Source organism: Mesoplodon bidens (genome assembly GCF_964165515.1).
Source record: "Mesoplodon bidens genome assembly, chromosome: 11".
Classification (NCBI taxonomy): domain Eukaryota; kingdom Metazoa; phylum Chordata; class Mammalia; order Artiodactyla; family Ziphiidae; genus Mesoplodon; species Mesoplodon bidens.
In genome coordinates this window covers 41,579,495-41,603,786 of record NC_138167.1, presented here as the reverse complement: position 1 = coordinate 41,603,786, position 24,292 = coordinate 41,579,495, and the positions used below count along the sequence as shown (strand labels likewise).

Sequence of the window (24,292 nt, the reverse complement as noted above, 5' to 3'; positions counted from 1 at the left end):
TCTTCTCACCTTAAACCCAGGGCTTAAGTTTCTGACTCACATGAGAGGCAATACAGTGCAGTGGACAAGAACACAGACTTACAGCCAGACAGCCTAGGTTCAAATCCTGGCTCTGTTACTGAAAATGGGATGTTGGGTATGTTTTCCTCTCATTAGCATTGCTGAGGTTAAATGACTATATGACACTTATAGCACCTATAAAGTACTTATAAGTAAAGCACTTATAGCAATGCTTGACACATATTAAGTACCATGTGTTACCTATTATTGGTGATAAATACTATATTTCAGAGCACTTTGAAGTTTTAAACCATATTTTCATCTTATTTTTATACTGCTTTTGATAGCCACGGCAGAAAGCAGATAAGATTATTTCCATCTTATGTGTGATTAACCTCATTTTATATATTAGGAAACTGAGGTTCCATTTTAAGTTTAAGTAACATGTTCAACATCACAAAGCTAGTTAGTTGTAGAACTAGAATTTGAACCCAAGTCTTTTAACTCAAATAGAGTATTCCCTCTTCTCAAACCATAATGTTTCTGACACCTACCGTTTCTGACACCACCCCATATTCCCAACCCTCAGACTCAGTACTGATGGATTAAACTCTTGGTTATTCATTAGAAAGTTCAGTGAACTTCTTTTCCCTGGCTCATAGTCACCAGGGACTTGGAAGTAAATACTAAATATCTAATGGAGATCTAGAGTAAATTAACTATGGGCAGCACTAAAGAGGGGCAGGTGTCTTTGGCCTAAACAGGGCCAGAGTTGGATGACCAGCCACACCGCTTCCCTGCCTGTTGCTGCCCTCTCGATCTCCCCACTTAGGAATGGGATGCGAACGGTGAATTTGACAGCAACCAGCCCTTATCTAACCCCTTACCCTGTGCTGGACCCCCAGGACGGGGGAACTGTGTGAGGACAGGAAGGGGACTGAGTCCTGTGCAGACGTTGCTGAGGCTGGTGACAGGAGAGGGTGCTGGAGACTGAGTAGGAGATGTGACGGGGCTGCTGCTCATTTGTGTGTTGGCCTGTGGGAGAGAGAGGAGTACACATCATACGTACACCAAACATTACCCTCTGGATATTCCTATGGCTTGGCTTAAAAGTCACCTCTCTCAGGAAACTTCTCTTGCTGAACTCTGTCAGACTGCTCCTTCAAACTAGCCCCTTAGTCCCTAATTAGTTTGTATTATTATCATTTACTTTAAAATTTATTTTATTTTTGGCTGCGTTGGGTCTTCACTGCTGCGCGCGGGCTTTCTCTAGTTGCGGCGAGCGGGGGCTACTCTTCGTTGTGGCGAGCGGGGGCTACTCTTCGTTGCGGTTCGCAGGCTTCTCATCGCGGTGGCTTCTCTTGTTGCGGAGCACGGGCTCTAGGCGTGTAGGCTTCAGGAGTGTGGCACGTGTGCTCCGTAGTTGTGGCTCACGGGCTCTAGAGTGCAGGCTCAGTAGTTGTGGCGCACAGGCTTAGTTGCTCTGCGGCATGTGAGATCTTCTTGGACCAGGGCTCGAACCCGTGTCCCCTGCACTTGCAGGCGGATTCTTAACCACTGCGCCACCAGGGAAGCCCAGTTTGTATTATTTTAACATCCACTTTTTGACATACTGTTTTAAGTATTCCCTTAGCATTTTCAAGCATGTGTCCCATCTGCCACCTTAAATCTTAGGTTCCTTGAAAGAAGATGCTCTCCTCTATTTCTTGCGTTTCTTCCCAAAAAATGCCCAGGGAAAGACAAGTAACAGAGGTTGCTCAGTCAATGGCAAAGATTACTTCCTGAGAAGAATCTGGTTACCTCCCTGCTAAGACAAAGCTGGCTTGCAGGGACTCACCTGGGGGCTACTGTCAGGACTGTACAGGTCTCCAGGTTTCTGCCCCCGCTGGTCCATGCTGTAATATTTACAGTGACTCCACTGGACCATGGATGGGTTCTGGGGGGGCTGGGGTCCATTAGGGACATTCAGCTGCATGACCACCACACCTGGTCCAGAAGGTGACACTCCTGGGTGGCAGGAAAAAAGCAGTTGGTTGTGAATTCACACTACATTTTAGGCTTGTCAGCTAACCCTAAGTGGGAAAGCCAGTAAGCAAATCCACCTACTGGCTTCAGGGTCACTTAAACTGTGTCCTGCCAGGAATCTGAGGTAGTTGCTGATTTGGTCTCTGACTCTCTCTCAGACCAGTGGAAACTTCAAACCAGTGGAAGTTTGAGTGGAAGATGTCAATGCCCTCCTGGCCTTCACCTGGTGAGGGGTACTTTGGTATGCTTGGCAGAAAACTACTTCATTTCTGTCAAAGTTGGGTATTACCAAATGCCCAGGTCAGACTGCTCAAATGTCTGGGCATGGTACAGGTCCCAGTCTGGGGCTTGGGCCAGGGCTGCAGGCACGTGCAGGCTTTTCTGGTAATGGCTGCAGATAAGTCAGCGATCTCTGGTTGTTCTGGAGAAGATAAATGTGCACAGCTTCACTAAGCCAGATCCAGGATATAATTCTTGGGCAAGGGTTGGGTGAATTGGGAACATTTCAAGTAGAGGGAATGGCACAGAGATGTATGTCATACTCAGGAAATGACAAATAATTCAAGGTGCTAAGGCACAGGGACTATGTAGGGGAAGTAGTAGGAGATGAGATACATTTATTCATTTATTCAACAAACGTTTATTGAACATTTGTCTATGTGCCAGTTCCTATGCTGAGCACTGGGTATACAAAACAAACAAACAAACAAACAAGACTGGTCTCTACCCCCATGGAATGAACAGTCTATTAGGGAGTCGGACATTAAACAAATAGCTGGTGTCAGAGTTTGAAGAACATTCTGGTGAGGGTTGTATCCTGTACGTGTTGGGAACAGGACTTGTGTTTCAGAGAGCTAACCCAAGTGGCCGAATGTAAGATGGCTAAAGGGAGGGAGAGACTAGTGTCCAGAAGACTAGTTAGGAGGCTACTGAAACAAAACAAAGTGATTAGGAATTAGAGCAGTGGGAGGGGGAGACTCTCTGAAGGTTTTACTGACAGGTTCAAGGTGACTGACTGGATGCAGCCCTGAGGTTTTAGCCCAGGCAACCATGGATATAGTCTTACCCTCTCACAGTCTGGGGGAAAGAAAGGGCTCAATGAGGAGGAACATTAAGTCCTGAATCTTCCTCATGGTGAAAAGCAAGGTAAGGGGTCAGGGAGAAGCAGTCTGATAGACAGTTCCTGCTGGGAGAGATGAGCAGGAGCTCTGCTTCCCCACGGGGAACTGTCCAGCATGAGGCTTTGCTCTTGACCCCCCAGACTATATTTCTGTGGATGGACGGCTGAGTTCACGTGTGTGTCTGGTGGTAGAGAAATGGGACTGAGGGTCGCTAGCTCGAAAACCTGCTGCAATGCTGCTGTCTTCATGGCTCAGTGCTCTGGGGCTGCCACTGCTGCCGCCATCGCACTGCTTCCTGTGATGGGCAATGTTGCAGCCTCTGCCCTGGGCACCAGTCATGCTGGGAAGTGAGCGTGATTGCTTTTCTCAGGTAGCATTGGTCAAAGGAAAGGAAAAGAAACAGTGGAAGGTCTGAGAAAACAGCTCAGGAGACACAGCATCTGTTGTACCCTATTCCCCAGTTCGTGCCCATCCCCATCCTCTAGGGCTCATATAATCAGAGAGCACAAATACTCAGAGCGACAGGCTCGACAGGCTCACCTCTCCCCTTCCCCTGCCAAAGGGGACAGGGTATATTCATCAGCATGGCTTATAAAAGGGCCACAGGAAAACTGTACAGTTGTGAAGTGTCATGCATTTAACAACTCCCCCTTTACTATAGTTGCTCTGGGCATTGTATTTCCCCACCCTAAGAGCTGCACCTGCTCCAATGTTCTTTACCCACAAAACTGCAGCTGATCTTATTCAGACAACTCACTGCTACCTGAGGGGACCAACGTAAAAATAATCAAATGTATAGCTTTTCTGGAAGGCAGCTGATAACCTGAGCCTTTTGCCCTGGGCCAGGAAAAGGTACAGGATGTGTGAGTATGTAGGGTATGGGCATAAGCAAGGCAGGAGACGCTCTTTCTAATAGCAACGTGTAGCCGTAAGGAGCTATTAGGGGGCTAAAGTGGAGGGGGAAAGAGAACAAAGTCCTCATATTATTTTCTCTGATCGCAACAAAAGCAAAGGCAGGGTTCTCAGTTGCAGCCGCATTCCTGAGCTCCTCCCCTCACTGAGTCCTCTCCCGCTGACCTGGAGTGGTGTACCTTCACTCAGCTGAGGACAGAGAGCACTGCTCTGCTGATGAGATGATTTTTATGCTTCTCTTCCTCAAGCCAGAAGCTGGTGGCATCCATTAGCAGCTTAACTGTGGCTACTTCTTAATGCACGTGGCAAAAAAAACCCCAAATCCCCCAAAACGAAACCCCCCCACGGCACTGCCCAGTGACAGCGCTTCCACATAATCAAGTTGGGGGAAGGAGCCTGGGTTAGAGTGGGAAGGGGGAGAAGGGAGTTGAATAAGGAAATCAATTTCAGCTTGAAAGCTCTGAAAGGAGAGGGAACGTGTGAACGGCTTTTTAAGTGGCATCATTAAACCTGGGCAGAAAGGTGGATTGGGCAGAGCAAACCACATATATATAAACAGATGACATTTATGTCTGGCAGAATTGCTTTTGTTTAGTTTTTGTTCTTTTTAAAAATCGCTGAGGTAGAAAACTGATAAGGCTTCTTCCTTACCATCTGAAATCAAATCTATGGAAAGAAATGTCCAGAGAAATAAAATCCCACAGGCATCTTTCCCAAATTACAGGATAGAATCCTATAGTATCTTCGTAGTCTTCCATTTTTTTGGTGGGGGAGAGGGTTATCTTCAGGGAGTGGGGAGTGAAAAGAGTTAGTCTCAGCTTTGGAAAGCCCTCAGCAACAAAATGAGCCAGTAAGTAGGTGAGAAGCTATTTCTGTATGTACCTCACTCTGGCCGTGCTGCTGTGTCACTGTGAGCTGAGAGTCTGTGCACAGGTTTTACTGCCATTTCATGTCTGTGTGCCTCTTCCCCAGACAAGCATCCCTGTAGAAACCTCAAGGGACCTGCAAGTCTCTATTTTAGTGGGAAGAAAAGTATTTCCTGAGGTTATGGTTATATCTAATATCATAGTGGAGGAATTAACGTCCAGGCCTGGGGGTAAACTGGGCAACTACAAAAATGTATTAATAAACTGGAACAATTGCTCTAGGAACAGCCAATCCTAATCCCTACCTTTATTTTTGGAAAAGTGACCATGTTGCTACATGGGAGAAGGGCGGGTGACTGTCCTCTGAAGGTGACATAGCAGCCCTTGTGGGGAATGCCAGCCTTCTATCTTTCCAGTAAAGGGCAAACTGGAAAGGAAGGTGTAAGAAGCACTTTTTCTTTTCTTCCACTTCCTCTTAGATTCCCATGAGCAGGGACTGAAGACTTTTAAGATCGATGCTATGGTGAATAGGTCTCTTAGATGATGTGGGTGGAAGAGAGGGTCCCATCATCTAGGAAAAGTACAAGGGGTCAGTCAGAAGCCTAGGGTTAATCAGCATAGCCAGAAGGAAAGGAAATAAAACAGAAAATTCTAAAGCAGCAAGGAAATTAGATGATGAAGAGGGTTTTGTCTATTTCTATTAATTTGGGAAGAGCCTAGATTATCTCCTTCCAATCCCAGTCCAGATCTCTAGTGCTGCCAACTTTCAGAACAACAGCTGTTTCAGTTTACTTAATTAACCCAGCACTAGGTCCAGAGTAGGTACTGAAAAATTATTTTCACTTGATTTGTTTCTAATTCATCTTGTATTTGCAGATGAAGAGACATAACTGCAGAGACCCAACAGATATACTGATATACCACTAAGGATATATACAAAAATTCACATACAAGTATACCCATATGCACACGCACACACTTATTTTAACAAACAGGAGAGAAAATGCCCTGAGGTGCCAAGCACCACCACAGGCTACAGCAGTTCTTGGAGCTGGTTTCTATAATTTCCATACCCCACTGGGAATTTGAAGGTCAAGTGCCCCTGGCGGACACAAGGAGAAACAGCTAGAGAGACCAATAATGTAATAAAGGGTAGTAAAGGTTGGTGAATTTTAAAACCTCATCCTGTAAGAGATCTATGGTTGGTCTGGATAAAGGAAGAAGTCATTACATTGAAGGTAAGAACTGATCATGTCTTGTGAGCAAGCTTAATTCTGGAATCTACTCCAGAGCACCTAACATAGAGTACAGAAAATCTTACGTGAAAAATATTCCATTTCTAAAATGAGAAAAATTGGCAAAATACCTCCTTCTCACCAGAAGAGGGAACCCTAAATTCCCACAATAGAGCTGAATAGGGATGGCTGGAGGCTACCTTAACCTCCTCCCCTCCAGAACCCGTGAAGTTTACTTAACTGCAGCGTAATGATATGTCAGGGTTGGGTGAAAGGGAAACAAACAGGAGCAGTTGTACTTGGTGTACTGGGGGAGTTCTTGGCAAAGACAGATAGTGAGAGGCTGCAAGGCATAAGTCCATTCATCTGGGATAACTGGCCCCTCCAAAGAAGGCCTTTAGCTATTTAACATGATATCTATTTATTTCCTACTGGAGGGAAAGGAATAGAGTATAGAAACCTGTTGAAAATGTGTTACTGAGGATGTAGCATGGGTTATAGAAAGTGAAAAGACCCAAGTTCAAGCTCTAGGACTGTGATCTTAGGCAAGTCATTTATTCTCTTTGAGTTTTAAATTTCCTCTTCACTAAGTTGTGGTGAGAATGAAAATGACACAGTGTATGCGAGCACATATGAAAAACCACTAAACAAATCTAAGATATGATTTTAAAAGCATTTTATCAGCCTCCTTCACACTCCCAAGAGAAAAGAAAAGCTGTTTACGGGAAGAATGAGTGCAACAGACAGAAGTAAGCACTCTGTGTCTCAAAGGCATGTTGAGTGGTGAGTGTAGTGTTGGATTCAGCAAAGAGGGAGAGGGAGAGGGAGAGGGAGAGGAGAGAAAACAAGGAACTCAAATCGACATGTGACTCCCCAGGGATAGGGATCAGGCAACCAACCTCACCTCTTGAGGGGTCAATTTCAGCACCTCTGGAAAACACCAGCCAGCTAGGACTTTGGTCTTCCCTCATGATGGGGTCACAGTTGGGGACAGAGCCAATCCCTGAACTCTCTTTGTCCTTCCCAGCTCTAAAGCACAAGTCCTTCAGCAGTGTTTGCTCTCACCAGTGCCCAAGACCCCTCAATTCTTTATCCTCTTACCTGAGTACTGCTGTGGCATCTGTGGTGGACTGCAGGGAGAGGGAGACTGAGGCATCTGGTACTGCTCAGAGCCGGGAGGTTGCAGAAACCCCACAGAAGGGCTGGGGAGATGGAGAAGAGAAGAGTGGTAAAGCGGTAGAGGGAGGAACGCAACTCCTGGCAGACAGCTGTTGCTTCCTGGGCCTCCCCTGTGGGAAGTCAAGGCAGCTCCAAGCCATTCCCAGACCAATTTGCCATGCAATTTCTAAAATCACTCATCAGTTCAAAGTTAATTATATATATTTGTACTTGACCATCTTTCAATTAGGAAGCTGCTAATCAGCGCTACAGATGGAATGTTAGTAACACATGCTCTTCCTAACAGTGTAGAAACACCAAACACATACACATGTGCACGCACACACACACACACACACACACACACACACACACACTCTGGGAAACACAGCAGAAACACGAAGAGAATGCCAGAGACAGACACACAGGGCTAAAGTGCTAGAGAGAGATAGGCAAAAAATAACTAAGGAGATTTAGGATATTTTCTCAATGGCAAACACATATAGTCAGCTAAAGACAAATGGGGAAAAATCTCACAAAACTCAAGACAACATGGAGACATAAACATAAAAAGACAGAAATGTGGACACTGAGAGAGACACAGAAATACATCAAGGTAGGCCCATACTTGAGTTCTAGTCCCAGCTCTGCTTCTACTAACTAGTTCTGTGACTTTGGGTAAGTTTCTTAACATCCTTAGTTGGAATTTCCTCATTTATAAAAGAAGGGAGTAAAATAAAACAAGGGGGGCTTCCCTGGTGGCCCACTGGTTGAGAGTCCGCCTGCTGATGCAGGGGACACGGGTTCGTGACCCAGTCCGGGAAGATCCCACATGCCGCGGAGCGGCTGGGCCCGTGAGCCATGGCCGCTGAGCCTGCGCGTCCAGAGCCTGTGCTCCTCAGCGGGAGAGGCCACAGCAGTGAGAGGCCCGTGAACCGCAAAAAAATAAATAAATAAATAAATAAAAATAAATAAAACACGGGGAGTGGACTATTAGACACTTAGAAATGTCTAAATACTTAGACATTTCTAAGGTAACTTCTACCTCTAAAATTCTATTAGCTATGAGCTATACTAAGATAGATATAAATAGACATATAGAAATAGGCTATCTCAGATTCATCCATGGATATAGATGTACACAGAAAAATTTACATATGTATACTCCAAACTGCTTTTTTAAAATAATAAGCAGTCTCTATCTCATAGTTCTGAATCCCACTGATAAGAAAAACAAAAAATGGGGGAAATTATAAAGCTTCTGTCTCCGAAGCAGGAATTTTTCCTGCTGATGAATTCTTATGCAAATATTGAATTGACAAGAAGAGGAGAATGAACTCCCTCATGTTCTACCTGCTTTAGGGTACCACTGGGATCTTTACCCCTGCCTTTCTTTCCCAGTGGAAACAAAACCATGGTGCAACAGTTGCTAAAGGTCTGTGGGAGATGCACCCCAACTCTCTGGGAGTTCTCACCTTGTACCGTTCTGCTGAGCTGGAGGGATCATGCTGTAATACACTGGTACGCCCCCTGCTGGGAGGCCCCCTTGCACAGACTGGCTCGCAGGGACCAGCATGGGTTGCTGGAAAGGCGGCTGGACCACATTTTGCGAGTCATTACCCACTGGGATCTGGGTGGAGACAAGAAGAGAATGACCACTCTTACTCCTAAAGAGTTCATCCAAAGAACAGCCTCTAGTCATCACTAGACCAGGACACTCTAACCTCCTTCCCTACCTTTAGAGACTCCTATTCTCCTTACCTGCGTAAAGGAAATGCTTAGAGCTACCTCCATTCCCTTCCTCTCCAAACCTCACCCATGGGCATGTGATGTACAGGAAGGAGCCTAATTTCCTCTAGATCCTACTTTTCTGGGCATATACTCGTTTGCATGGCTATATAAAAACCAAACAATTTAAATAAAGACTGTTCTCAGACTCTCTGGGCCTTCTCTCAGAGGAAGAAAACCTAAAAATTCTAGGGGTAAAGTGAACAATGTTTTAGTGTTCGAGTTGTCAGACTGGAGGATGTGGGAAACTCTCCTCCTTTTCCTCATCCCAAGGACTGGGTGATCTTTCCTAGTACAAAATGCACCCACTTGGTAAGAAGGCAGTGGAGTGTACTGAACCACCAGGCCTTGCATCTGGCCCCCCATGCTGCTCCTCTGGCTGCTGAGCAGGCCCTGGTTCTGTGGCTGCTGGACCCCAATCATGCCTTGGTAAGCCGCCTGCTGCTGGTTAGGCATCATGGGCTGTAAACCTAGGGATGGGCAAAGCAGAGAAGACATCAGCATAGTATCAACAATGTTTAGGAGGTCACACTCTCTCAGTAATTTTCCTTCTATTTTACTTTTTCTTTTTCTGGAGATCACAGGTTCCTCTTCAGGACCCTAATCATTCCTGCCGCCCCCCCGCCCCCTGCACCCCCTGCTTTTTACTTTATTTATTTTTAAAAATAAATCTATCTATCTATTTATTTTTGGCTGCATTGGGTCTTTGTTGCCGCGCACAGGCTTTCTCTAGTTGCAGCGAGTGGGGGCTACTCTCTGTTGCGGTGCACAGGCTTCTCACTGCAGTGGCTTCTCTTGTTGCGGAGCACGGGCTCTAGGCGCACGGGCTTCAGTAGTTGTGGCACACGGGCTCAGTAGCTGTGGCTCGCGGGCTCTAGAGCACAGGCTCAGTAGTTGTGGCGCACGGGCTTAGTTGCTCTGCAGCATGTGGGATCTTCCTGGACCAGGGCTTGAACCCGTGTCCCCTGCATTGGCAGGCAGATTCTTAGCCACTGAGCCACCAGGGAAGTCCCCCCTGCTTTTTAAACAGCGAAGGTAATTCTCTTTCCCAGTCTCCGCCCTTTCCTTACTCACTACCTTCTTACATCAGCCGTTCCTCTTACCAGGTTGCTGGGATGGCTGAGGCAGCTGTTGACCACGTTGGGGGCTGTAGGCCACCGGGTGAGAGAGAGGTCGATATTGCTGGTTGGAGTTAGGATACTGTCCAGGGGGATAGTAAGAAACCTGGATCTATGGTAAGAGGAAACAGATGTATCAGAAAGTCCCTCAAATTCAGCCCCAACATCCCCAAACTATTAAATACATCACAGTTAATTCCCAGAAATCTGTAAACGGAGCTATTGTGGGCCTGCAATTGCAGCATTAGTATACAAGTTTGAAACAGAACAGGAAGGACTTGTGTTATTTGAAAGATGGCCGCCTTTTTTTTTTTTTTTTTTGCGGTACGCGGGCCTCTCACTGTTGTGGCCTCTCCCGCTGCGGAACGCAGGCTCCGGACGCGCAGGCTCAGAGGCCATGGCTCACGGGCCTAGCCGCTCCGCGGAATGTGGGATCTTCCCGGACCGGGGCACAAACCCGTGTCCCCTGCATCGGCAGGCAGACTCTCAACCACTGCGCCACCAGGGAAGCCCCTGAAAGATGGCCTTCTGACTAGAAAGAAAATTCTCAAGTCAAGGTGGGGAAATGGAGGTGGGTAGGGGAGAGTTATCCCCTCTGATTTGTCTAAACTAGAGGAAGAAAGAAGGATTATAATACGGGGCAAACTGAATTAGTGATTTATTTTTTTAAAAGATACTTATTTATTTGCCTGTGCCGGGTCTTAGTTGTGGCATGTGGGATCTTTTAGTTGCAGCATGCGGGCTGTAGGTGCAGCATGTGGGACCTAGTTCCCCGACCAAGGATCGAACCCAGGCCCCCTGCATTGGGAGCATGGAGTCTTAACCACTGGACCACCAGGGAAGTCCCTGAATTAGTGATTTAAACTGGGAACCCAAGCCACTCACCTGCTGAGGGGGCTGCATGTAGCCCTGGGGTGGCAGGACTTGCTGAGTAGGTGGTGCATGGTTAGAAGTGGAATAGCTGGAAGTAGGGAGGGGCTGTCCTGTAGAAGCCATGATGAAGCTAGTCTGCTGAGGGTGCTGGGAGATAAGTGGGGGCTGGAACAGAGCTGAGGATGGGTCAGCTGCTTCAGTAGAACCTTGGCGGCTAAGGCTCATTTGTCCAAAGGGGTTGCTGAGATCATCTGTCTGTTGAGAAAGTGAGGGAGATCCAAGGACTGAGGTCATATCAAACCCCAGGTCTTTGGATTCAACACAGACAGACAGACAGAAATAGTAGCCCTCTCTACAGCTTTCCTTCCTTACACCAATTTGGGACACTCCTGCATGTGTGCCCTAGGAGGCGCCCTAAGCCTCTGTCATATGGTGTTTTTTTATTGATTGATTGATTGATTGATTGCCCTAAGCCTCTGTCATATGGTGTTTTATTTATTTTTTTCACAAGCGTTTTTTTTTTAAATTAATTAATTTATTTTTGGCTGTGTTGCGTCTTCATTGCTGCGCGCGGGCCTTCTCTAGTTGTGGCAAGGGGGGCTACTCTTTGTTGCGGTGCGCAGGCTTCTCGTTGCAGTGGCTTCTCTTGTTGTAGAGCATGGGCTCTAGGTGCGTGGGCTTCAGTAGTTGTGGCACGCAGCTCAGTAGCTGTGGCTCTCAGGCTCTAGAGCACAGACTCAGAAGTTGTGGCGCATGGGCTTAGTTGCTCCGCAGCATGTGGGATCTTCTCGGACCAGGGCTCGAACCCGTGTCCCCTGCATTGACAGGCGGATTCTTAACCACTGCGCCATCAGGGAAGCCCTCATAGGGTGTTTTAAATTGCTATGAATTGAACAGCTGTTTGAAGCCCAACTCCAGAGCCAGTCTCCCTGCCACATATGGGGTAACAATGGTCACTCTGATTATGATCTTTATTAGAATTAGTCCTGGGAAGATGGGAGCAATGACACAACTTCTATATATAGAAAAAACAGGACAAATTAGTGGGGAAAAAACCGTACAAAACCTTTCCATTTCCTGTCTTCCTCATGCCTCCAACCATACAAAGGGCCCCTACATTGTCATAAATCTCGTTTTTATAATAAAGGACCCAGATTACACCTTGCGTGGATTATGGGTGGGTTCATGTGGCTCCCCAGCTCTGCCTATGCAGTGGAAAGACTGGTGGGCTCCCAACACCTGCTGCTCATCTCCTTACTCCCTCGTGCAATCATTTCCACCCCTGTTCTCTGACACTTGCCTAGAGTTCTCCTGCCCTTCAGAAACCACTTCCAATTCTCACCTCTGAAAGGAGGCCAGGGTGAATGGCCAGCTGGAGGGCGAGACTGACTGGCTAGTCTGTAATTGCCCTCCCTCTCAGCCCTCTTCTCTAAGCAGAAAGAGTGAGGGTGTTCCATCCCTCACTTGTATGGTGATAGCTTAGTCTGTTAACTTCCTCATCTTTTTTGCTCCATGGACAGTAATCAAAATACACATATACATACACATGCAGAGCAGAAGTTCTTTTGCAAATGAAACTAGCAGAAACAAAAGATAATGCTTTCCTGTGGTTTCACTCACTTTTCAGGGATATGATCTTAGCTATTTTGCTACCTTAGTGGGCAGGAATAGATGACAGGAGGACTGGACTGCAGTTACTATTTTGAGGTTCATATTCTAGAACTTTTCAGAATGGAGATAAGAGGTGGGAGGAAAGAGGGGTTTCTAGTAAAAAAGCAGACAGGTGTGATTAACACAAAATTTAAAAAAAATCAGGGCTCCTATAACCGTGATAGAAGTTATCAACTATGAGACAAATCAGATCTTCAAAGGATTTGTAGTCAGGGTACGAACAATTTAAACAGCATGTGCTATTCAACAGAAGAGGATATTTTTAATGTAAAATAATGGTAAAATAGGGGAACATTTTAAGTTTTTACCAGTCGTACCAGAGAAATCTGCAACTGTTTTTATTTTTTTAATTAATTAATTAATTAATTTATTTATTTATTTATTTATGGCTGCGTTGGGTCTTCATTGCTGCGTGCGGGCTTTCTCTAGTTGTGGTGAGCGGGGGCTACTCTGCAGGCTTCTCATTGCAGTGTCTTCTTCTGTTGCAGAGCACGGGTTCTAGGCACGGGCTTCAATAGTTGTGCCTCGCAGGTTCTAGAGCGCAGGCTCAGTAGTTGTGGCGCACGGTCTTAGTTGCTCCGCGGCATGTGCGATCTTCCCGGACCAGGGCTCAAACCTGTGTCCCCTGCATTGGCAGGCAGATCCTTAACCACTGCGCCACCAGGGAAGTCCCTGTGTTTTTATTTTTAAAGGAAATTATAAAGAATCATTCTGTACAGAATAAACTGGGTTCCTCAGACATGTCCTGGGAGCAGATGAGATGAAGGATGCACATGGTAGAGAGGATGAGGAGCCCAGGTTAGAGCAACATCTGATTTTGTTCCCTGTCCTGAAACTCAGGGGAATTCAGTGTTCTTCTCTGTCTTACATTTAGGAATCTTTTGATGCCTAAAGTACTGTTATGAGGTCACTAGAATGAAGTATAGTTCAGCCTGTGCTGGCCCCTCAAGCAGAAATACCTTCTAACAATGGTCCTCTAAACAGCACAACTGTTTTGCACGGTTGTCACAGACTGACCCAGACATGCCCAGACACAGGCCAGGCCACACACGGACAAGACAAAAACGGGGAATGGAGTTTATACCATGTTGTACTGCTGGGGCGGAGAGACTGGCAGAAGGACTTGGGGACAGGAGCCTGGAGAGAACTGAACAGGCTGCGGAGAGGGCTGCAGAGCCGGGACTGGCTGTGGACCAGCAGAGAGACATGTGGAAAGGGAAGAGAAAAGGGAGGTACAGGGAGAGGCATAGGCGGGGGCGGGGGTGGGGCAGAGATGGGGAGGGAAAGGGAAGGAACAACAAGGTTAATCATAAAAGAAATTTCACATGAAAAGTAAGGCTTCTGAGCAGACTGGAGACCAAGCCCAGGACAGCTCATGGTTTTCACATCTCTGACAAATAAGCAATCTCTCCTATAAGTACAGACGCACTGCACACTCTGCCCCATTAGCCACTCAACTCTGCAGCTGTTGTGAGCATCTCAGAGCCAGGGTCTGCCGCCTGATCCCAAACACAGCTTTTTCCCCAAGCATTTTTCCTGAGCATAGGATTCCTGGGACGCATAACCCTCCTTGAATGCCCACGTGAGAAGGGACTCCCGCTTCTGTAGGAAGGGTCATCCAAGGTCTGGCTCGGCTCTCCCAGGCATGCTCCTGATTTCACACCACAGCTCTCCTGAAGGAAGTGCTCATTCACAAGGATCATCAGCCTCCCGAGGGCAGAGAAGGAAAAATAAGCCAGTTCACGCTTGGTTCCGCTACTTCCTCCTGCTCCAGTGCTTGTTCTATGCTCCTCCAGGCTGTGAGGGCAGTATGAAAAATGCTCCCATAAGCAAACAGGGAGGGATTTAAGAATAAAATATAAATAGCCTAGTTTTAGCTTTTGTTCCTTCAGTCCCTTCACTAGCCTCAAGCAGGAGGACTTGCTTATTAGGAACATGGTGTGTTCTAAACCAACTAATGGGGAGTTATTTTTTTCTCTCTTGTCTTCCTCTCTAGCTATTTCAATCACCTCATCGGTTCTCCAGTCATAGCCTCTGGAGAAGCTACGAAGAGAAGGGGAAATAACACTGATATACATTGTCTAACTTACATACATTATCTCACTACAACCTCACAATAATCCTATAGGGAGATAAGATAACTTGTATCTGCAGTTAAGATAGTAAGGCTCAGAGAAATTAAATCATACACCCAGGATCACACAGCTAATGCAGCAGAGCAGGGATGGGAACCTAGTTCTGCCTGACGTATGTTCTTTCTACTCTACTCTAGCAGTAGGGAGGAGGTAAAGGAAGAAGTCAAACAAAATTACATAAACATCTTTTTGTTTGTGTAACTCTCCTTCCTCTTTCCAAAGTAGAGTATTAAGAGTTGTGGGGGACCAAGGTATCAATACTCTCCTGCCACATATCTCCTGGGACAGCCTTTCACAGAGGGGACCAACAGTTCCAGAGTCAGAGAGCCCAGGAATTATAAGACATCCAAGATGGAGAATACTCCTGATATCTGCATTAAATAAAATGTAAGTCATCTTGGCTAGGAAAAAGTTACTGAGAATCCACTGTGTGACGTGGGAGAGATAATGCCACAGCCTTGAAAATAAGCTCTCGGCTCTCCTGGCACACGTATTTTCTGTAAGCCAGTGGCATTCCAAATGTAACTGCTGGCCAAGCTGCTCAGCTTGAGCTACCTGTGCTGGTAACTTTTAGACCCATTTTCTATTATCCTAATCCACTTCTTTCTTGGGGGAGGTTCTGCCATACTTCAGGCCTTACATTCTCTGGGGGACAAGGAGAGGCCTTAGGGACAGGGAAGTGGTAAAACAACTCTGCCTGTTTTTCCTCACATTTGTGAGTTCTGAGTAAAAAGTGAAGAAAGAAGAAAGGATGCTCCTCTGTTAGGCCTCTCCCAACTGAGGAAGGGTAGCGGTAAAGGCAGGCGTCTCAGTGCTATTTTTAAGTTATTCTACCACTACCCTCAGCTACAGTTCTCTTCTTAGAGAGTCTCAAACACCAGTTAGGGAACTTCAAAAAACGACAGGGAAGCCAAAGACTGGCCCTGAGGGATGTGACTGCCACCTACTGGTGACTTCTGGGCTAGATCATTGGCTCTTGGATCCTGACTGGACTCCATGGAGAGGCTCAGCGGACTCCTTCTCAAGAGGTCTACTCTAAGTTAATTGGGCAAAAGGTAGTCACTGGTCCTTTAATCATCAGTCTCACCCCTTGGTTTCAAATGTTCTACTGATATGTGATATGGAGGCCTACTCTGACGGCAGAGGCCTTCCAAGAAGAGAAAGAGCATAGTTTAGCCAGCACTGCCCCCAGGCCTGGAGCAAACGCTTTTTGCTACAGAGCTAAAGGTTTTTCTTCAAAAGGAAAACCTTTAGAGTAAGCACAGTGGTTTATGTGTGTGTGTGGTCACTTCCTCCATCCCTTCACTGTTACGTACCATTTGAGAAACTAAACAGTAAGTATTCTGGGGCTCAGCAACTTGAGTTTGGAGAGCTACCAGTGCTGAGAGACAGGGAAAAAGAGAAAGGAAGGAAGAAAGAAAAAGGCAGTAGTAAGAGGAAGAAAGGGATAAAGTGAAAAGGAGTTATATATAATGGGGTGGTGCTGGTATAATATTAGCAGCTACCATAAGTGCTTCAGAGACACCAAAACTTAACCAAGCATAAGATTTTTTAGTTTGGCATTTGTGATCACAATTAATTGCAAGAATAAATTTCTGAGATCTCTGTACCAAATAATGTTCCCCTGTCCCCAGTCTATAGGACCTAACCTAGCACTGTACTGCCTGTGGACGATCAATCAATACCAAGAACTGACCCACTGACCCTCATGATTCAGAAGCAGGGACAGAATCTGAGTAAAAGTTTGGGATTTAGGGCCGGTTACCTGAACATTCTGTCTAAAAGCTTTTCAGTCCCCACTGGTTAGTCTCTTTACTTATCTCTTTATCCCCCTCCCACTCTTGCTGTCTGTTTCTAGATATGGATGGAAGGAGGAGACAGATGGAAGACTAAGAGGGAGAAAAGGGAACAGAACTGTATTAAAATACACACATTTTAGAAAACTCAAAAAAATACTGGGACCTTAAAAAAGTGAGACACACACACAGAAACTGTAGGGGATGGCTGGAGGGAGAAGTTCAGAGTTTACTCACAGGTCTGAATTAAGACACAGACAAGGAAAAGCACACACACATGCTATGCTTCAGTATGAAGCGAGGTAAGCTAATGTGAATGAGACTTAATGAGGTGGTAGACAGATGGTGGTAGAATAAGAAAGAAAGTCAGGACTACAGAGAAACTGATTTAGGGACTGAGATGAAGGACTTGGAATGATTGGCATGTGTGTTACGTTAAGCCACAAAGCAGAGTTTACTGGATCTTCACTGTTCTTTATTTTAGTTTCATTTCCCAATGTATGAATGGGGTAGTAATGGGCCATTCTGGGGTGTTTCCACTCTAGTTTCCAGTCCCTGGGGTATCAGGGCTTAGGACTTGCTTCTTGTACCTGTGGAAGAGATATATCTGAGGCCAAGCTGGACTAACTGAACAGGGAGATGAGGGAGCCTGGGAGGTGAAATGAGAACTTAAACTGCAGCAGAAAAGAATATGGACATATTGGCTTCCTGACTACCAGAGAATACTTCAGGATAAAGTATAGGCTCTATTCATGAAGAGCTCTATTCATGGAAGAAAACAGTAAGTGAAGATCTCAGCATATCTCTCCTCAGAGTATTAAGGAGACTTCAAACCTAAAACACCGAGGAGGTTCCAGCTTAGAATAGGATCTGATTCTTATGCTGATGACTTGCATGGTCTCCACAGAAGCAAAACTTAAAACTCTAGTTGGAACCAACATCTAACAGGCCAGCAACAGAAGGAGAAAGAGAGAGCTCTTTCTCCCTCAAGAAACAAAGACAACATTGGGGGGTTTTGTGCTTTACGGCAGGTGTTTTAATGAGTGTTATTTCCTTTCCCCAAAACCCCAACATATAAATATTTATTTATGGGTCAACAGCCATATGAATACACTCAGGTAGACTATGGTAGGAGCTGTGATGTTTTCAAGCCCCATGTATGGATATAGGGAGCAAAATCGCTTTGCTAATTACACAGGATAGAGGGAGACCGAGTACAGTAGAAATGTGGAATGGGGTAGAAGGTCCCACTGACAGTTCTCAGGAGGAAGAGAAGGAAGTATAAAGCAAAACAACTCCCAGGGTGACGCCACTAAGAACACTCTGGCCAAACCTCTGCCCTTCCTCTTCTCTCCCCACAACTCACATACAAGAGGTGGGGGAGGGAGTGGCATATCTCCAAAAACAGATCTTTCCTGCCACCCACAGCACAAGAGACATGACTGTACCTCCAGAGCTTGCTTGAATCAGAGAGGAGGGGGCTCTGGCACCGAGTGGTGACTCACCTGTGAGATCATGTGATTATTCAAGGGTGGCTGCTGCTGAGGCGTGGGAGGGAGAGCAGGAAGTTGCTGCTGCGGCTGCTGCTGCTGGGCAGTACAAGGGAGAAGGCCCCGGACAGACTGGGATGAGGTGACCTGGCTGCACACTTCTGGGGCACCTAGCGCCATACCTAAGGCAAAGAGGAGACCCAGCAAGAGTTGTAAGCACAAGCCATGAACATACCCTCCCCTGGGGGAGGGGAGAGGGCTTTCCTCTTTCCTTGCTGTTTTCCTTGTCATTCCTCTTCTGTCCACTCCCCCACTGTCTTGGGGAGATCCATGCATGAGCACAGATGCATTTCAACAGTCCTGCTGACGGGAGTCCTCATCTTAGCAGGTTTCTACTCCCTGGGGACAGTAACCACCTTGACTGTCCATGTTTGGTTTTGGAGATAAACAAAATGTGAAGCTGCTGAGGTACCTTCCCTGGAGTGCCTAGAATCTGTCCATCATGATTAGACAGCTGAAAACATGAATGTTTGCTTCCTGGGAAAATACAGATTCCTAGTCCCTTAAGAAACTTGTCTTCTCTTTGATTTCTTCTCAACTTGCAGCATCTCATAAAAGTTGCTGAAGGCAACCTTCAAGCACGTGCCTGTGCACACAGCCCCACACAAGTTCATCCAACTATTTTCTCATTTCCAGGCTCTCCAAGTCATGTATGCATTTACACAAAATACTTTTACTGAATATCTACTATGTGCAGGCACTGTATGATGAACTGAGGACACAAAGGTAAAGGGAACACAGTCCTTGCCCTTGAGCAGAACAGGATCTTCCAACGGACATCCACACAACGATTAAATCTGATAAGGGATGCATCAGTGATATGAATAAAGTTGTATGAAAGCAAAGATGAGGAAGCATAACTCTTGGGAGGATTAGAGGGAAGAATTTAAAGAGGACGTGGCAGGAGTGATAGGTCTGAAGGATGAATAGAAGGCCTGTCAGACCAAGAGGAGACAAAGCTAATGCCATATTCAAGAAATGGTTGGGAACTCCCATGGTGGTCCAGTGGTTAACTTAATCTGCCTTCCAATGCAGGGGACGCAGGTTCGATCCCTGGTTGGGGAACTAAGATCCCACATGCCGCGGGGCAACTAAACCCATGTGCCGCAACTACTGAGCCCGTGCACAATTAGAGAGGCTGTATGTCACAACTACAGAGCCCATGCGCTCTGGAGCCCGTGCACCAGAACTAGAGAGAAGCCCGCATGCCAAAACGAAAGATCCCGTATGTCGCAGCTAAGACCCGATATGCAGCCAAAAATAATAAATAAATAAATATATAAGTAAATAAAAAGAAATGGTTGGGGCTTCCCTGGTGGCGCAGTGGTTGAGAGTCCACCTGCCGATGCAGGGGACACGGGTTCGTGCCCTGGTCCGGGAAGATCCCACATGCCGCGGAGCGGCCGGGCCTGTGAGCCATGGCCGCTGAGCCTGCGCGTCCGGAGCCTGTGCTCTGCAACGGGAGAGGCCACGACAGTGAGAGGCCCGCATACCGCCAAAAAAAAAAAAAAAAAAAAAAAAGAAATGGTTGGAGGGTCAGAGGAGGATGGACATCTGGAAATGAGACTGAGATGGCAAACTGGAGTCAGGAAGTTATGCTTTGCTACGTAATTTGGATTTTATTATGCAGGGAATGCAGAAACATGAATATTTTTAAGAGAGGACTGACATAGTTAGATCTATGTTTTAGATTGGTAAACTGGCTCTAAAAAGGGCTGAGGATAGGGAATTCCCTGGCGGTCCAGTGGTTAGGACTCCACGCTTTCACTGCCAAGGGCCCAGGTTCAATCCCTGGTCAGGGAACTAAGATCCCTGCAAGCCACCCAGTGTGCCCTGGCCCCCACCCCGAAAAAAAAAAAGGGCTGAGGATAAAGCAGGGAAACCGGCATGGATAAAGGCAGAGGCAGTGGGGTTAGAAAGGAGGTAACAGAGAACGGCAACAGAAACCTAACAGAGGCAAAATCTTTACCACTACTGATGTCTTTTGAGGACAAGACCTACAGAACTTCTAGGACGAAACTCAAGCAATTCTTCAGAGGCAGAAGGATGGTGAAATAGAGGCTCGCTGGATAAAAAGAACTAAATACTCCTCTGCTAAGAGCACAGCAGAAATATATGGAGAAGGTTACACAGCAGCTCAGGAGAGCTGAAGGGTGGTTACCAGGCTGGCATGTGGAACATATGCTCCTTCTCAGTGACTGGGCTCCAGAGAAGCAACTGCAGCAGTGTCTCTTAAAGCTCTAGCCTATTGGCTGCTACCAGTTAATTACAGTATTACAAACTCTAAGGTTCCCTCTGCTCTACAAACCCTCTTTATAATCTCAGGGGCCACAGAATGAAAGCAGCCATCATCCTTATTTTAGTACATAACCTGAACCTGGGTTGACAGGGATGTCCCACCTTGGTCAGAAATCAGATAAAATAAACTAATCCCAATCAGTTTTTTTTCTATTAGGAAAGAAGGTTTGAAAGAAAATCAGAGAAGGGACTCAAAAGGACAATGGATCCAAGAAATCAAATTTCCCCTCATCTGGCTGTGTTAGTGTTTTGTTAAAAGGAAGTATCAGTGATGTTTTGCAGAAGATAAGCAAGAAATGATGGAAGGAGAGAAGCTCTGTTACCTGGCCTGGAGATCCTTCCTGCACTGCCACCTTTACTGCTCCCAATGCTGTCACCCCGGGTGAGGATAGAGATTCCACTGAAGCTGCTGGCTTTGGTGACAGGGGGCCGCATGCTCCGGACAGAGCCATCAGAGTCCGTGCTGCTCCAAGGCCGTGGCTCCAGGGATTTGAGTTCGCTGTCTGTGCTGCTCTGGCGGCTGCCTGAGGTGCGGCTCAGCCCCTCGCGGTTCCCCCTGCATGCAGAGACCGCAGTTGTCAGAGCACCCCTCACCTACCACTTCAGCAGAAGGGCTACGAGAGAGTTCATTTCTATCCTCTCAGTGACAAAGGAGGGGTGAGGGTTGGGGGAGGATGGACACTGACTTCTTGTTAGTTGGCTGGCCAACCAAGACTTAATGGGAGCAGACACAACAAGATCCAGTACAGTAACAAAGAGCACAGAGGCAAATCTGGAAGACAGTGAACTGGCAACTAATTCAATACATCAGACCAGAGGTGGACGGGAAACCACGTACATGATGCTGAGATTGGCTGTGGTCTCTTCCCCTGGCCCTTCAGGGATCCCACACATGCAGTAAATAGTGGGGAGCAGAGGGGTACCAGTTCCTTCTGAGAGTTCTTAAAACAAAAGGACTCCTAGAAGTTACTATTGCTGGAAGGCAGGAGTAGCCAGTGACATGGATAAATCCTTCAATAGGTCTTCCATATAACACATATCTGAGCCAGCAGAGGTGCTGCTTATGGCCACGTTTTCAGGATTGGGAAGAAGAGTATAGTGGACTAAAGGGGCACTCAGTCTGATAAAGAGAAAACTCAGTCTAAGAGTCTGGAATCAACCCAACCTGTTTTGTGGAAGTTTTGTGTTAGTGTCTGAGAACAATTGGTTCCAGGGTCTCTAAAGGCTGACATCCTCAGCAAGATCAAGCAAACATGCCCTCAGGACTCAGGATGGCAAAGAGCAGGGGGCTGACTGTGCCTAGTTGCTTTCATATTAATAACCCTATTGCCCTAGGCAAGGCACAAGGCTATTGAGAAAAGTGATTCATCCTCTCTTACTTTACTCTGGAAACATCAGGGTTATCCTGATGCTACAATCACTGTTTGTGATTCTAAACAGCTGTACTCCTCAAGATATATGAGGCTAGCCTGAAAACCCTAAGTCTTGTTGAGCTCTTACTGCTTCTTAATCAATAAGCAACCAAAAACCAGGAATTTTCCTTTCAGATCCCCCACCCTCCAACAACTAATGACCTAAGAAAACCAAATGACAATTATAAAGATTTTCGTATGTACACTGGGGAGCAACTGAGCAACAATCATAGTAGCTTGGGTTCCCTCCTTTCCACCACCATCCCACCCAAAGCAAACAGAAAACCCTATCCCAACCCCGGTAGCTTCCAAGACATTAGGCTCAGAGTTATTCTACTAAAGAAAGGTATTTTTCTTAAGGGACTAATGTTAAAGAAAATACCTTTCTTTATTAGAATATCTATTCCAAAGGTACTGTAGGGAAAATGGGCAAAATATTTGCTAGCGTCACTATTTTAGTTTTTAGCCAATCACGGTGGGCTAAGAACACACTGTCATAGCTGGTTAGGGACATGTTAATTCTCTGAATCCCAAGTAGATGTATATATAATCTCATTGCTTCTCTCTGTATAGTTAGAATAGAGGACTGGAAAATACCCCTTTCTCTTGGGGATGTCCAAAGTAGAATGGGAAACAAGAAATAAGTGTAAATCAGGGACTCTCCAGTTATAGAACCGACCTGAAGTGAGAGCCAATAGCTCATGTTTACTGAGCGGACTCAATAAAGATGTGTGGGTTTGTGTGATATGGGGATACAGCAGTAGCAATGAATGAGGCTGCTCATTAGACATTAGAACTTGAATTTTGCAAGACAAGCCCTAATGGCCTTTTATACCTAAATCAAACACTATACTTCTATTAGGGCAATTCTGCCATTTACTTTCTTCTTCTACCAGGGATAGACAGTGAATGAGTCAACTTTAAACCAAACACTCTGGGAAACTTGAGCCAAAGTACTGATCCAATTCCCCCAAGACAGTAATGGCCAAGTGCTCACATGTGGATTGTCTGATGATCCTGTGACTTACCTGGGTTAGTACACTACACCCCTGAGAATTAGAGAATCTGAGTCTGGGCTAGGAAGAGAGATCAGTTCTCTTTCTCTTGCTCTGCAACTAAACCTAATCTCTAGTCATGGTTTTGTACTTCACTAAAAATAAGGCAATTAGGGAAAGTTTACCAGATTTAATTCTGAGAAATGGATTGGGTTGTGTTATGGAGGTGCAGGACAGAGGACATTCACACTTCACAGTCCTATGAAATCAGGAGCTGACTTTGTTTTTACAAGTGAATTTAGTGCTGGTGAAAAGTCCCGTTTATTGGGTCTGGGGTGGAGAGGCCTGTGGAAGAGGTGACAATAAATATCAGTAAGCCTCAGTGTGGCTTATTTATCAGTGGAGTAGAATCTTCCAAAGAATAGAGAAGTTGCCATAGTTACTGCCAATGTGGATGATGGAATCTGGTGTTATGAGTGTTTGTTTCACATACCGGGGAAGAAAGGTTTAAAGCAGTTAGAGAAGATCTGCTTCTAATCATCTGAGTTCTGGACTAGTACCCAAATAGAGGAAGAAGTTACCCCCTTAAGAGTCCATGGAGCTGCAGTTTAGATGACCTAGATCTTTAATCAAAACTCAGTATGGAAAGCAGCCACTTAAAAGGAGGATTGGATAGGAGAGGACTGCACCTGCTCACTAGATCCTTCAAGCTATTGTCTGCACAGTTTGACGCAGTTTGATGCTCCATGGCACTAATAAGGCCATCATTCTCAGCAGTGAATTAATTAGGGGTGATGTCTGTAGGGAGCTGGTGTAGTGTGGTGAAAAGAACACGGGACAAAGAGTCAGTCTCAGTTTTGCCATTAACAGCCATGTAAACTTGGGTTAGCTACTTAATCTCTCTGCTTTTGTTTTCTTACATGTAAACCAGCTTACCAAATCAGGATATTGAGAGAATTCAATCAGATACAGTGTACTTTGACAACCATAAAGCACTGTGCATTGTCACATGCAGGAGTTAATTTAAAACTTCTGTTTACTATAGGTATTCTGGGATGTTTATGGAACATGATTTTTTTTTTTTTAAGGGGGATTCTACTATCTATCTCGACCACCACCAGCAATGCAGAGCCCTTCCGCCTGGGCTTTCAGATGGACCTCAGGGAGGGCTGCTCCAGGAAAAAGAGTTCAGAGATGTGGAAAGGGAGATAAATCCTCCATCCCAAGAAGGGGAAATCTTGCTATCCCAATTTCCACATGATTTAATTAGCTTTAGAAAGGACAATAGGGAAAGGACTACTAAAGTACTGGGAATGAGAGCTCTAACTAATATGTGTTA

General features: G+C 45.9%; 1 protein-coding gene across 15 annotated transcripts in view; it reads right to left on the bottom strand.

The window, feature by feature from the left end:
- The window catches only part of R3HDM2 (R3H domain containing 2), a 154,328-nt gene that overhangs the window by 2,793 nt on the left and 127,243 nt on the right, over positions 1–24,292 (bottom strand). For 10 of the 15 annotated variants that reach the window (XM_081248319.1, XM_081248318.1, XM_081248310.1 and 7 more), the window contains 10 exons: positions 20,870–21,102; positions 18,204–18,370; positions 13,852–13,953; positions 11,109–11,351; positions 10,209–10,335; positions 9,415–9,575; positions 8,793–8,947; positions 7,261–7,361; positions 1,838–2,007; positions 888–1,035 (listed from right to left, as the gene is read on the bottom strand). In XM_081248319.1, coding sequence (XP_081104445.1) covers positions 888–1,035; positions 1,838–2,007; positions 7,261–7,361; positions 8,793–8,947; positions 9,415–9,575; positions 10,209–10,335; positions 11,109–11,351; positions 13,852–13,953; positions 18,204–18,370; positions 20,870–21,102 — 1,607 coding nt within the window. The remainder of the gene's footprint in view (positions 1–887; positions 1,036–1,837; positions 2,008–7,260; positions 7,362–8,792; positions 8,948–9,414; positions 9,576–10,208; positions 10,336–11,108; positions 11,352–13,851; positions 13,954–18,203; positions 18,371–20,869; positions 21,103–24,292) is intronic. The other 5 variants (XM_081248311.1, XM_081248314.1, XM_081248313.1 and 2 more) reach the window with 1 other exon arrangement.